Here is a 15,582-nt window from a genome sequence, read left to right on the forward strand (position 1 = left end):
CTGCATGGAAGGAAGCTGCATCATGAGTGCACATGCCGCTCCTACTTGAACAACTGGGATGAGTGACTCTGTCAATTTATGTTTCTCTCAGTTTCTCCTTGTTCCAGTCCTGAATTCAGTTTAGCACATTTCTGCACGAGTTTGCAATTTTTTTAAAAAATCACAAAAATTGGTCAGCATTTTAGTGCACTTTTCCTAGCAAGCGATTTTCCTCAATATAATGCATTTTTGTATGTTATCTTCACTGTTATATGCATTTTCTGAGGGATTTTCTTTTCTTTTCTTTTCAATTTTAAAATTCAACCATTAAAACCAGATACTTGCCTTAAGAAAATAAGATGAAAGTGGAAATATCCAGTATTCTGCATTTTCCATTAGTTAGATATTGATTGTGGGAGGTAGTCACATTTTTGCATATCTTATGGGTTCAGCTCATATAGGACTATGTCGCTGGGACTCAGCTGGCTAATATTTCATCAGTAGCACAGTGAAAAAAATCTTAGCATAATTTAATCCACTGACATCCAGTGTGCTTGTTTATTACATTTTTACTCTACCTTTCTTCCAAGGATCTCAAGATAGCAACATAAAGTTCTTCTCAGCCCTTGTTTTATCCTCAAAACAAACCTGTGAGGAAGACTAGGCTGAAAGAGTGTGACTAGTTGCCCCAAGGCAACCCAACAGGCTTCATGGCTGAACAGAAATAGGAACCAGAGTCTCCACAGTCTTGGTCTGGTACACTAACTAACCAAGGTGTAGCCAACCATGGTGCTCTCCAAATCATAGACTTGGAAGGGACCCCAAGGGTCATCTAGTCCAACCCCCTGCAGCCTGGCCAATGGCCAAGGGTCATGGGAGTGTAGTCAGCAACATCTGGAGGATCCCAGATTGGCTACCCCTGCTCTAACCTCTAAAGCGGGAGTGAGACACCTATGGCCCTGAATATGCTGTCAGACTCCAAATCCCATCAGTCCCAGCCAGCATGGCCAATAGATAGGGATTATGGAAGTTATAGTCCAGCAACATCTTTAGGACCGCAGGTTCCCCACCCCTGCACCACACCTTGCCAACATGCCCCCCCTTCAACATTTCACAAAACAGGGATACTATTTTCCCCTACCTTCAGTAGTTTCATTGGAGGAAGAACTGTAGGTTATGCCGATCCACCATTCGTTGTCCTCAGAGATGTGCTCCTGCAGAAACATCTGGGTTTCTTCATTTTCAATAAAGACCAGGTGGCCCCCTCCTCTCTCACACCAGCTCTGGGCACTCGTGAAAGTACGCTGGAGCCTCACAAACTCATAGCATGAGCTATTGAAAGCCACTTGGTATTTTGAACATGGTATACCCTCCACAAGGGAGAAATCCTCTGCAGTAGAACTGACGACAAGAGGGATGATGAGGCTTATGATGAGGAGCTTCATGTTTGATTCAGCTGCTTACCAAGTCCTGTTTTGGAACTGATGCAGCCCACCACTCTTTTTGACCTTTTCTGCAGATATTTGAGGTGTCATTCTACTCTGGCATATGCTTTTCTCGCCTCAACCTTCCCTTCCCTGGACAATACTAGCAATGGCTCTGTGGAATAGCTTGCTCCCAATAAACAAAGGTTATTGCACAGGGGAAAACATTTTTTCTTTATGCCAAGATGTGCTGATGGATATGAGACAGGCCATTGTACAATTGTTCAAATAAAGACGGTATACACAGTGGGCTTTAATTTATAGCCTTTCATGTGAGTAGAGAAGATTACTTTGATATATACACCCACTGGACATATGGCAACCAGAGATAAAGGACCCTGTAAAAGAAGCTATTGTACCTTAGCAGCTGGGCATTCAACCTCAAAATAACCATTTAGAAACTCAGAAAGCTGGTGCACCATAATAATCAGAAATTCTGTATCTGCAATGAAACATTGGAGTTGTGTTTTTCCATTCAGTGTGTGAACCAGGGCATGCACTAGAGAAGAGTGCATCCATCCATGTTGGTTTCTTGTTTTTTCCCTCAATTAATTTCAGTTTTCCACATTTCCACATTGGTTTGCAATTTTATTTATTTTGAAGACGTCGTGAAAGTCCATCAAACACATAAGGAGAGGGATAAAATTCAGTTGTCAACCCAACATTCAGCTTTTGTTTGTGTGGGGTTTTTTTGTTTTTATATATATATAAAAACTTTGCTTTTGAATAGTTTTCTGAAATTGGGGCAGGGGGAACAACACTAACCGATGCAGAAATTTGATCAACTGAACCTCAGACTAGAAAATGAGAAACTGAGAGGAACTGAAACTGGCAGATTTGTCAGTTTCTACTTGGTTGCAAGTACTTTACCACTTAGAAAAGGATGCTTTGATTACCAATAACTGGTAAAAAAGAAGATTATTTTCAAAAGATGGACTCACACTGAGACAGGAAATGTATCATGCTATATGGCTTTTAGCCTCTGACATACTGGTACTGGCAAGTACCGGTATTTACAATAAATACTCTGACCTTGCCTTGATAACTAGCCTGGTGGTTGTTATGCTTTTTAGCAGACCTGTCATCCTAACAGAACATGCTTCTGTGATGCTAAGCTCTCATAATGTCTTTATAGCTGTGCTGCTCCTAATCAGTTTCGCAGCTGGCAACTTAGGTGGGACTGCTAAATGCTTGATCAGCCTTCTGTTATTATCATAATGCAATGTCTGCTGAGGGATGGAATCAAGGCCTGCTGCATAGGCACCCCAGAATCTAACTCTGCAGAAGCCTAAATCTACCCTAATTGAGCTTGCATGGGTACGTCCACTGTTAGTCATGCTTTCCTTCTCTTCTCTAGCTTTCGAAATTTAGAATATATGATCACTGGAGCACCAAAAATTAGGGAAGAGGCAGAATGGTGGCCATTAGTCAGTGCTGCCTCTTTTTTTTTTTTGGTGGCAAATCCTATTTTCCTCTCAGAATATCCTGGAATGACAAAATGTCCACGATATTCTGGAAAAATAAAATGATGGATTCTGGGAGTCAACAACTAAAAGAAGCTTTCCATACTCAAAGAATTCACAACTTTTTTCATATTGCATATGTCCCTATCCTTTCAAGAAATCACCCCCTTTGATATGCAACTGCGTGAGTTGACTCTTACACAGAATGAACATTTTTTTCAGGACATAACACCTGCTGTTCTGAAATAATTTCCTCCAAATAGTCCCAAAGAAATTGTCCCAGGACGGTGCCTCATTCCCCACAAGTTCTTATTATACTTTACAGCCTCTTGGCTCATGGTATAGACTGCCCTCAATGGAAGGACTGTCTCACGCCACCCTGTTCCAGCCAGCTCAAAAGGGCATAAGAGGACAAAGGGACTTTAAGGTAAAGCATTATATTGTAAGTCACATCACAGTACACAGGCATGCATTGTTTAGCTGGTGGACTCCTGGTATGTTTTTCATTATGTTCCCTTAGCCAGAAGGGGCCATAGCTCAGTGGCAGAACACACACTTTGCATACATAAATGTTTTGTGTCAGCTCCTGGTGTATCATGTAGGTTGTGAAAAACACAAAGGAGAAACACTCCTGGTCAAGGAAGAAGTCCTGGGCAGACTCCGTTTAAGGCAGCTCCATATGTTCCATATGTTCCTGGAGGCAGGCAAATGTTGTCTCCATCTTCAAAAAGGGGGGAAAGAAGACCCAGGTAACTACCAACTGGCCAGCTTGACGCTGATACCAGATAAGGTCCTAGAACAGATAATTAAACGATTGGTTTGTAAGCACTTAGAAAAGGATGCTGTGATTACTAAGACCCAGAATGGGTTTCTCATTCGTGGCAGACGAATCTCATTTCTTTGGTAGAGTTACTAACTTGATGGATCAGGGGAATGCTGTAGGCATAGTGTATCTTGATTTCAGTATGGCTTTTGACAAAATCCCTCATGATAGTATTGCTGAGAAGCTGGTAAAGTGTGGGCTGGACAAGGTAACTGTTAGGTGGATTTGTAGCTGTTTGACTGGCCGAACCCCAAGAACGTTCATTAATGGATGCTCATAATCCTGGAAAAAAGTGACAAGTGGGGTGCCACAGGGTTCTGTCCTGGGCTCGTTGTTATTCAACATCTTTATAAACGACTTGAGTGAAGGAATTGAGGGGATGTTAATCAATCTGACACCAAGCTGGGAGAGGTAACTAATGCTGCAGAAGACAGAATCAGGATTCAAGATGACCTTAACAAATTGAAGAACTGGGCCAAAACTAACAAAATGAATTTCAGTAGGGACAAATGTAAGGTTTTACATTTAGGCAGGAATAACCAGCTGCATACATATAAGATGGCAGACACCTGGCTTGCCACTAGGACATGTGAAAAGGATCTGTGGTCTTCGTAGACCACAAGCTTGTTGTTGTTTAGTCGTTTAGTCATGTCCGACTCTTCGTGACCCCATGGACCAGAGCATGCCAGGCACTCCTGTCTTCCACTGCCTCCCGCAGTTTGGTCAGACTCATGTTTGTAGCTTCGAGAACACTGTCCAACCATCTCGTCCTCTATCGTCCCCTTCTTCTTGTGACCTTTCCCAACATCAGGGTCTTTTCCAGGGAGTCTTCTCTTCTCATGAGGTGGCCAAAGTATTGGAGCCTCAACTTCACGATCTGTCCTTCCAGTGAGCACTCAGGGCTGATTTCCTTAAGAATGGATATGTTTGATCTTCTTGCAGTCCATGGGACTCTCAAGAGTCTCCTTCAGCACCATAATTCAAAAGCATCAATTCTTCAATGATCAGCCTTCTTTATGGTCCAGCTCTCAACCACAAGCTTAACAACAGGTAATTCTATTCTAGGCTGCATCAACAAATGTATAGTATCCAGGACAAAGGGAAGTAATAGTTCTGCTCTATTCTGCCTTGGTCAGAACCCACATGTAGTACTATGTCTAGTTCTGGGCACAATTTAAGAAGGATATTAACAAGCTGGAACATGTGCAGAAGAGGGTGACCAAGATGATCAACAGTCTGAAAACAAACCCTCATGGGGGAGTTGGGTATGTTTAGCTTGGTAAAGAAGAGACTGAGACGAAATATGATATCTAAAGCCTTCAGATATCTAAAGGGCTGTCACACAGCGGGTTGAGCAAGCTTGTTTTCTCCAATTCTGGAGGATAGGACCTGAACCAATGGATACAAGTCACAAGGAAAGAGATGCCAATGAAACATCAGAAAGTACTTTCTGGTGGTAAGAACTGTTTGACAGTGGAATGAACTCCCTTGGAAGGTGGTGGACACTCCTTCCTTGGAGGTTTTTAAGCAGAGGTATGGCCATCTGTCACGGATACTTTAGTTGAGATTACTGCATTTCAGAAGTTTGGGCTAGATGACCTTCAGGGTCACTTCCAACTCTACGATTTTATAATTCTGTTATTCCACTAACCATTAGCCACACCATCCCTGAACGTTGGGCATGTTGGCAGAGGCTGATGAGAGTTGTTGCTCTTGTCTTTCTTATAGAACAGTCATAGCTCAGTGGCTGAGCTCAGTGGTTGAGCCTTGCAGGTAAAAATCCCCTGCAGTGCTAGTGTTGACAGTTCAGAGCTAGAAAAACCAGCTTGATATAAGGCAGCTTCCTATAGCCCTCTATGCAGGAGTGGGCAATATTTGTGGTCCCCCGTCCCCCCAGATGATGTTTAGTTACAACTCCCATCATCCTTTACCATTGGGCATGTTGACTTGGGCTGATGGGAGTTGAACAATAGAAGGAATGCACCACTTTGGTGATTCCTACTGGAGAGGAAAGACTGTGACTCAGTGAGAGAGCACCTGCTTTACAAAGAAAAGGTCCCAGGTTCACTCTCCAGCATCTCCAGACAGGGCTGGAAATGTCCTGTCTGAAACCCTGAAGAACCAGTGTTATTCATTCTAGACAATAGTGAGCTAAATGATCCAATGGACTGACTCACTATAAGGCAGCTTTCCATGTTAGCTAACCAAAAGGAAACTAGGTTAATCCATCCGCCTAAGGAGAGGATCAGAAAAGGTACAGACAGCCAAGGGGACTGATAGTAGCAGTTTTCATTTTCACACGTTCCCATTCACCCAAATGTCCCCCCTCCCCTCCACTTCCAAGGCACCGTGCTGAAACATGTCCCCTTTTTCTGGCAAAGAGATTTCCTTGATTCCTCAAAGCTCATTTCACAGTATACATTCTTCTGTATTGTATAAGCTGAGTCAGCTGCTCCAGCTAGTGCTGTCACAAGGTTATTGAGGTGTTTATCTTAATTGGTAAGATGTAATAAACCTTCCCTTGATAAGCTATCTTGACTGGGTACAAAAACCAACACATTCTCAGTACATGCACCCAAAGTTAGCAATGGTGGGTTAGGCTGGGAGACTGTGGCTGACCTGAGCCCACCTAGTGAACTTCATAGCTGAGTGGTGTCCCAGCTCCTAGACCAGGCATGTCCAAAGTCTGTTTCAGGGGCCTAATCTGGCCCGCCAGTCAGTTTAATCTGTCCCCTGTGGGTAAAATCCTAAAAAAAAAACTCAACAACTTCAACTTCAATCCAAAAAAAGGTCAACAACTTTGATTGGCCCTTTGGTCAGCCCTCAGGGCCCTTCATCAAATCTGGGCCTCTTTTGAAAAAAGTTTGGACACCACTGTCCTAGACACACACCCTCAAAGTGTGACATATAAATGCAAATACATACATACATACATACATACAAACATACATACATACATACATACATACATAAATAAATAAATAAATAAATAAATGTTGCTTAGCTGTCTATTGAGCCTCATAAATATATGATTTGTTTACTAAAGAGCTGTTCCGGTGACACTTGTGGGTGGAATGAGTACATGCTTGGAGAGCAAAGTGGCTGCAGCTAGGGCTTCAAATGGGTTTGTTTGAAGGTTTGAAGAAAGCCTATGTGTGTACAAGCATTCCACTCTGGAAGGCAGGATGGCCCTGAATGCCTTTGTTCAGCATCACACATGGGGAGAGTTGCATTCAGGTCCTGCTGGCGGGCTCCCCATAGGCATCTGCTTGGCCCCTGTGAGAAAAAGATGCTGGACTAGATGAGTCTTTGGCCTGGTTCTGCAGGGGTCTTCTGATGTTCTTAAGCGTACACACAGAAACCTCTCAGCAAAATCAGGAACCTTGGATCAGCCCTCAGCTATTACCGGTAAATACACTTTTACTTTATTGCCAACAGATATCACGTCCGCAAGGCAATCTCTAACAATGATAATGGTTAAACCTTGGATCTCCTGGCACAAGGAGATAACAACTCCCAATCAATTCAGTAAATATATTGCTATGTTCTGAACTTACCAATTTTGCTGTTGCATCTGCTGGCTCATAACACACTGCCCAGGCAGATTCATATATGCATCAAGCTTGCTTGTTTTAAGTGCACTTGATAAGAGAGCCACGTTTAAAACAGTTAAGTCTCCTCTGCTCCATACAGCAACAGAGATAAATGGCAGGTTCAAAGGTAGCTAGCTATTACCTGTTGTCATTCAACTGCTGTTGACTATGATAAACAGAAGAAGAAAAGAACAAGTAAGACCTGCAGTAAAATGTCGCAGTGTGGAGTACTCCTGCTCAGATTTCCAAACAGGATACTCCATTTTCCATTCCATCATCCAATCACCAGTGTTTTGCACTGGAGAAGGCTGTGCACCTTTGGCACCCAAAGTTTGGCAGCTTTCCTTTTCTTTGCCATGCTCTGGATATGTGTAATGGTTCTAGAGGTTGCTCATGCGTAAATCGACGCCACACCTGGCTGGGTTACCTGGGTGAACCCTTTCTGTCCGGACCGCCACTCACCCGTGGCTGTCTCAATCGCTGGCAGAACCCGTCAGTGGGCGTTTCTTGAACTTCTTTCAGCAAAGAAGCTCTTTGACGCCTAGTCGCCGCCTACTCTCCCTGCGTGGAAGCCTTCTGCACAGGGAGGGTGTGGGCAGCGGAGGACCCGTGCTCTCCTCGCTGGTCTCCGGCGAGGAGTCATGGAGCCACCTCGCCAATTCCCCCATCTGTCCCCCTTCTCCACTGGTGCTACGCTGAATTCCTTCCCCAGAAGATGGGCTTCTTCTCTCCCTCCCGGGACGCTCTCCGGAACCCCTCTGGAGCCCTCCCTCTCCCTCTGGCTCCGATGGCAGTTCCCTGACAATATGCTTTTGGGATTAGGCTGTTATAGACACTGACTGGTCCTGATAGCTCCACTTTGAAATATGCAATGGATAGCTTAATGCTGGAGCACAAACATGGCATGCAAAATGTCCCAGGTTCATTGCTTGTTTGCTTTGATTATGTCTAGTGCACTCTGCTTTTCAAATCAATTTCCAAAAGCAGCTTCCATCAAAAACCAAAATATAACAATAAAATACTGCATAGAAATAACAAAAAAAAGACGTACAGCTGTGCTAAATTCCAGGAACCCCTGCCCCTGGAATAAAAATATATTCGAACACCATATAAAATTAGGAAGAAAGAGAAAGTCTGTCAGCTTCCCATGGAGAGAATTCTATAACTTGTGAAAGCCTAAATAGTGTTTTGTTTATATTGGAGAGGCTGATGTTGTGAGTGTATCTTACATATTGATTAATTGCCACAGATTATGGGGGGGGGTGATTAAAAGCAGGAGGACAACACAGAAAGTGCAGAAATGCAACAGACTAACAGTAAATTTGCCTGGATTCTCTGTAAAAGGCAGAGATGCTTCCACTTACTCATTTTCCACAGTAACATATCTTTCTAGCCTTGGTTTTACAGCCAAAGGAAAAGATCAGCATTAGGGCTCCTGTGGTTTTCACATAATATGTGGTGCTGCCCTTCAACAACCGAGGAAAATTTTTTGCAGATCTAAAATATTCCTGGACCTAGTTTCAAACTTATGCAGCAAGAGCCTTATTCAGTAAAAACTGCCATTTAGTTCTAGCAGACGCATATGTTAATTGCTTAATTGGTTATTAAGAGAGATTTAAACACATTTTGGGACAGCGGTTAATAAGCTTCTGATTTTCTAAGTCTAATTCACATGAGATTTTGTGACATGCAATGGGTCGTGCAGAGTCTTCATGTGGAGCATGTAACCTCACAGTTAGCGATGTTCAAGTTTCTTTTTTTCCCATATAATTTTTATTAATCCACAAATGAAATAAAAGTAAATAATAACAAAACAAAAATCCACAAATAAAACAAAACAATTTGCATAAGTTTCACATCTTTTCCATTACTTATTTCTCCTTTGGACTTCCCTCAACTGTTCCGTAAATCATTCGTAGCCATGATTTGATTACACATTTCTCCAGTTTGCATTGACATTATTTATCTCCTTTTTCCCCCCTATTCTCTTTAGACAATACATCTTACTTTTCTTACAGTGCTTCTTTAAATCCCTTAAGCGTCATCTGTCCTTCACTTAAACATTCCAGATATTCTACAAATTTCCCCCAGTTCTCGATGAATTTTTGGTCTCTTAAGTATCTGATCTTCCCTGTCAATTTGTCTAGCTCTGCGTAATCTAATAATTTTATTCTCCACTCTTCTATGGTCGGTATATCTTGCTGTTTCCAGCCCTGGGCCAGTAACACTCTTGCGGCTGTGATTGCGTATCTAAAGAATTTGCAGTCTTCCCTTTTTATCTCGCTTCCTACCATTCCCAACAAAAAGACTTCTGGTTTTTTCGTAAATGTGTATTTTAAGATCTTCTTTAACTCATTGTATATTTTCTCCCAGAAGTCTTTCACTTTCTTACAGTCCCACCACAAATGGAAGAAACTGCCCTCTTTATCCCTGCATTTCCAACACCGATTGCATGTCTTGTACATTTTTGCCAGTTTCACCGGCGTCATGTACCATCTATAGAACATCTTCATCATGTTTTCTTTTAACGTCATACAAGCAGTGAATTTTAATCCTTCGTTCCACAGTTTCTCCCACTCTTCGAATTGTATATTATGACCCACATCCCTGGCCCAGCTGATCATCACCGACTTAACTTCTTCGTCTTCTAAATTCCAATGTAACAACAGTTTATACATTTTAGATAAATTTTTACCATCACTATCAATAACCTCACTTTGAAAATTCGATTCCTTATCCGCTAAGCCTCGTTCTTTACTGTCTTTCTTAAACATCTCATTTATTTGGAAGTAGTGCAGCCAATCGTATACATGTTCTTTTACCTGCTCATACGGTTTTATTTTCCACTTTCCCCCCTCCTTAAATAACAGTTGACCATATGTTATCCAATTACTTCTCATATTGATTCCCTTTACACCCATTACTTCTAGTGGCGATAGCCAACGTGGCGTTCTAGGTTCTAATAGATTTTTATACCTATCCCAGACCTCAATTAAGGGACCTCGGAAGATGTGGTTCTCGAAGCCTTTGTGGACTCTCTTTTTCTCCTGCCATAGATAGGCATGCCATCCAAATTTATTATCGAACCCCTCTAAGTCCAACAATTTGTTATTCTCTAACTTAATCCACTCCTTCACCCAGCAGAGACATGATGCCTCGTAATACAGTTTCAGATCCGGCAAGGCAAAGCCTCCTCTTTCTTTTAGGTCTGTTAATAATTTAAATTTAATTCTCGGTTTTTTGCCCTGCCAGATGTATCTAGAGATCGCTCTCTGCCACTCTTTAAAGATCTTATTCCCCTTAATTATAGGGATAGTCTGAAATAGAAATAATATCTTCGGGAGCACATTCATTTTGATTGTAGAGATCCTTCCCCAAAATGACAATTTCAGCCTCCCCCACACCTCCATGTCCCTTTTTATTTCCTTCCACGCTGGTTCGTAATTGTTCTTGAATAAGTCTATATTTTTGGGAGTTATCCATATTCCCAGGTATTTCACTTTCTTAACCACCTCTATTTGTGTTTGTTGTTGCATTATTTCTATTTGATCTTGATCCATATTCTTCACTATCATTTTTGTTTTTTCCCTATTTAATTTAAAACCTGTCACACTTCCAAACTGTTCCATTTCCTCCAGAACCTCTTTTACCGTATTTATTGGCTCTTCAATCATTATTACCAAGTCGTCTGCGAACGCTTTGATCTTATATTCGTTCTGGCCAAGTGTCACCCCCTTAATTTCCTTATTTTGTCTAATCGAATTCAAAAGCACTTCTAATACCGTTATAAAAAGTAGCGGTGAGAGCGGGCATCCCTGTCTTGTTCCCTTTTGTATCCTTATTTCTTCTGTAACTACATTATTTATAATCAATTTGGCTTTTTGTTCTGTGTAAATTGCTTTTATTCCATTAAAAAACTCTTTTCCAATTTCCATGTATTCCAGGTTTCTCAGCATGAAGTCCCATGATATGTTGTCGAATGCCTTTTCAGCATCAACAAACATCATTATAGCTTGTTTATCAATCCTAACAGACAGATATTCCATCATATTGATTATATTTCTTATATTATCTTTCATCTGTCTGTTTGGCAGGAAGCCCGCCTGATCTTTGTGTATGATTTCTAATAAAGTCTTTTTCATCCTTTTTGCTAGAATCGCAGCAAATATCTTGTAGTCTAAATTAAGAAGTGAAATCGGCCTGTAGTTTTTGACTTGGGTTGGATCTGAGTCCTGTTTTGGGATAAAAGTAATGAATGCCTCCTTCCATGTTTCCGGGATTTCTCCTTCTCTTAGGATGTTGTTCATCACTTCTTTCAGCGGCGTTGTTAGAATAGATTCCATTTCTTTATAGTAGCAAGCGGTGAATCCATCCGGTCCTGGAGCTTTCCCCCTTTTTAATTCCTTAATCGCCTCTTTTATCTCCTCTATTTCAATTGGGGTATTCAGTTGCTCTTTATTCCTAGTCGGGATCTTTTGCACCTTTTTATCTCTTAAATATCTCTCTATCTTCCTCAGATTATTTCTTTCTCCTTTTTTGTAAAGTCTTCTGTAGAAATCCAAAAACCCCTTTCTGATTCCCTTCGGATTCGTTACCTCTTCTCCTTCTACTATAATCTTGTTTATTGTGCTCTGTTCTTTCCTTTTTTTTATTTGCCATGCAAGCCATTTTCCTGATTTATTCGCAAATTCAAAGTTTTTTTGTCTCAGTTTCTTTATATTCCATTCAACTTCTCTATTAATTATGATGGCAAACTGTGCTTGTAGAGCTTTAATCTTTTCTTTTATCTTCCCATTGTTTGGTTTTTTAATTAGTTTTTGTTCGTTGGCCATTATTTGTTCCAAGATTTCTTTTATTCCTTTTTCTCTGTTTTTATTCTTAATTGAATTTTGTTGAATAAAAAATCCTCTCATTACTGCCTTGCTGGCATCCCACACGACTTTGGCCTTTGTACCTTTGTTGCAATTATCTACAAAATATTCTTTTAGCTTTTTCTGTGCTTTTTCAACTATTTTCTGGTCATCTAAAAGGTAATCTTTCATTCTCCATCTGAAAGTTCTTTCTTCGAGGCCTCTTAGTTCAAATTGTATTGGGTTGTGGTCAGAGATTACTTTCGGTTGGATTTCTATCTGTTGTGTTCTTACCGTCAACTCACTCGAGATCCAGATCTGGTCTATCCTAGACATTGACTGGTTCGGTTCGGAGTAATACGTAAATTGTTTATCTAATGGGTGCTTGAAACGCCATATGTCTATCAAATTACAACTTTTTATCATCGCAAAAAAGGATTTTGGTAGTTTTCCATCTTTACTTGTTCCTTCCCTGAGTCTATCCATTTCTGATGAAATCACTCCATTCATGTCACCCATTAAGATGATTTTCTGATCCGCATATTCGAATAGTTTTTCTTCTAAAACTCTGAAGAATTCTGTCTTATTTCCGTTCGGTGCATAGATCCCGACTATTATCAAATTCTCTCCTTGCCAGTTAATTCTAGTTCAAGTTTCAGAAGGGAGAGTAAGAGTCAACAAGAGCTATTTTTACTAGCATTCAAAATTAAATTATATTATTATTATAAATCATCTGAAAGCCTTTGTTGTGACTATCTTCTATTTTCTGATACAACTTACTGGTAAATCGCTGTTGGATGGCTATGTGGGGGGAGTGTGCAATTTTTGAAAAGTTGTTAGTGTACACATATTTGCCTCAGTTTCCCTTACGTCTCCCTCTGCTCCCTGTTCCCTGCCATAACTGTCTGTTTTCACCCACTTAGGCTGGTCCCTTCCTTGTAGAACAGATCTGGTCTCATGACCCCAGACTTGAGCAATAGCCAAAGCACAAGAGACTAGGGAGGACGAGCCAGTCAAATGTGTGGCTGCAGTACTGCCAGCTGAAGGCCATGTCCAGGTTCTTGATACCAAACCTGTAGGGTTGTGGTAGAGCATCTGCTTTGCGTGCTGAAGGTACCAAGTCCATGGCATCTCCAGGCAGGGCTGGGTCCTCCAGATGTTGTGGGGCTCCAAGTCCAATCAGCCCCGGCCAGCATGGCCAATTATTAGAGTTGTTGTTGAGAAACATCTGGGCATCCACAGGTTTCCCACTTGACCACTTTGATCTGCAGAACAGGCATTTTATAAGTGTAAAATAATGGTTGCTGTGCAAGCAACTGATATTTTAGTGTGGCAGTTCCTATTCTCTGGAATACACTGCCTAATAATATTAGGCAGGTAACTTCATTGTACACTACTTTTTAAATGGCTGCTAAAAACTTGCGTCCCCAGATGCGTACAGTGGTACCTCGGGTTACAGACACTTCAGGTTACAGACTCCACTAACCCAGAAATATTACCTCGGGTTAAGAACTTTGCTTCAGGATGAGAACAGAAATTGAGCGGCAGCATGGCAGCAGCAGGAGGCCCCATTAGCTAAAGTGGTGCTTCAGGTTAAGAACAGTTTCAGGTTAAGAACGGACCTCCGGAACAAATTAAGTACGTAACCAGAGGTACCACTGTACTTTAATTCTGTACATTTTTGTTTTTATTTAAAACTGTTATTTTTATCTACCTTATATACTTGAGTATAAGCCGACCCGAGTATAAGCTGAGGCACCTAATTTTACCACAAAAAACTGGGAAAACTTATTGCCTCGAGTATAAGCCAGTTCAGCACACCAGAGGCTGGTGGCAGCAGCGGCGGAGGAAGAACAAGCAGCCCTAAAGGGCTGCTTTTGGGCTGCTCGTTTCTCCGCCGCCTCCGCCAACAGCAGCAAAGGAGGAGGAGGACAAAGCAGCAGCCCAAAAGGACCCTCACTCGAATATAAGCATTAAAAATGTGCTGAAAAAGTCGGCTTATACTCAAGTATATACGGTATGTTTTGATTATTTTAATCTGCTTTTTTAAAAACCTGTTTTTATTGCTATTTTTAAAATGGATATTTCATATGCCTCTCTTGATATGAACATAATACTCAGACCCTTAGATTTTATTCTATCTGTGGAATGCTCTCCTCCAGCTGCCACCATCGTTGGCATTGTTCCAGTGCTAGGAAAATGCTTACACTTCTCCCCAAGGCTTTTGAGACACCAAGGCAGTGGTTCCCAAAGTTGGTGGTGCTGTGGGATTACCCAGGCAGGCGCTAAGAGGTAACGGCATGGGGTGCTGGAGGTGCCAATGACTATCAAACTTTGAAAAGCTGGTATCCCTGGATCAAGTTCATCAGTTTAATTAAATCAATTAAACTACATAGTTTTAATTGGATTTTGAATATGTGCAAATGTTACTGTTTTGAATTTCATTGTGTAATTATATTCCTTAGTGGGTGGTGCAAATTGCTATTCTGAATAATGCTTTTCATAGAGAAGACTAAGGGGTGCTGGGGGAGGGACTTGTTACTGATATACTCCCAAAGCATCCTGTGGCTGTTACGGGGTTTGTTTTGTTCCGCTGTTGTGGTATAATGTATATTTATTTGTTTTAAACGTGTTGCAGGTAACTTGGAGACCTTTTTGCAACAAGCAACTAACACGTCTAATAATAACAACAATTAATAATACCATTTTATGTAAACCACTATGTGGTATATTAATCTTGCCAAATAACAGTATGATTATAGCAGAAGTAGTAATCTATTATATATCGAAGCAGTGGAGACAAGACATGCCGAATGAAGCAAACTTCCCAAGCTAAGGAGAAGCCGATGGCGATTTGGAAGGGATTTCCTCTCCTCCAAACTAGGTGATCCTAAACCCCGCAACTTCGGGGCGCGCGGACTAGCCTTTGCGGAGAAAGTGTGAAGCTCAGCAGAAAAGTAAAGAAAGTCCTGCGGATTAATACTCAGCCGTTTAGAAACCACATGGTCACCCTTTAGCCACTAGCAGTCGGCTGGGGGCGGACTTCACCCTTTTACCCCGTAAATATAAATAACCAGAAAAATCGGCGGGTCCCCCCCTCCTTCTCCAAAGCCTTAGATGGGAAAGGAAAGCTGCAAATCGCACCGTCAGTAACTCCGGCTGGGACGATGGCAGCACCTGTAGGGATGATGGAAGCGATTTTTGCCAGAAATAAAGAGGAGCACCCGGAGCCCCTCCGAGCAGAAGTGCAGGGTAAGTGCAACAGGCAGCTAGCCAATTGCGAAGGAACTCAGATTTTTTTTTGGGGGGGGGGGTGTTCCTGCCTTTCTCCAGAGAAGACTTCTTTTTCCTAGACGTGTTTACTCAGAGGCAGGTCTGCCTGAGCTGAAT

General features: G+C 41.6%; 2 protein-coding genes across 2 annotated transcripts in view; one reads left to right on the forward strand and one right to left on the reverse strand.

Annotated features, from left to right (window-relative positions):
* LOC310851282 (polycystin-1-like protein 2) overlaps nucleotides 1-1,331 on the reverse strand; it is a 46,376-nt gene extending 45,045 nt beyond the window's left edge. Inside the window, exon 1 of the mRNA XM_083753504.1 lies at nucleotides 1,121-1,331. Within this exon, the coding sequence (XP_083609630.1) occupies nucleotides 1,121-1,205 (85 nt within the window). The 5' untranslated portion in view covers nucleotides 1,206-1,331. The remainder of the gene's footprint in view (nucleotides 1-1,120) is intronic.
* Nucleotides 1,332-14,830: 13,499 nt separating this feature from the next.
* Nucleotides 14,831-15,582, forward strand: part of BCO1 (beta-carotene oxygenase 1) — a 30,281-nt gene continuing 29,529 nt past the window's right edge. The window contains exon 1 of the mRNA XM_083751286.1: nucleotides 14,831-15,444. Within this exon, the coding sequence (XP_083607412.1) occupies nucleotides 15,360-15,444 (85 nt within the window). The 5' untranslated portion in view covers nucleotides 14,831-15,359. The remainder of the gene's footprint in view (nucleotides 15,445-15,582) is intronic.

Source organism: Podarcis gaigeae (assembly GCF_964106915.1).
Source record: "Podarcis gaigeae genome assembly, chromosome: 8".
Classification (NCBI taxonomy): Eukaryota; Metazoa; Chordata; class Lepidosauria; order Squamata; family Lacertidae; genus Podarcis; species Podarcis gaigeae.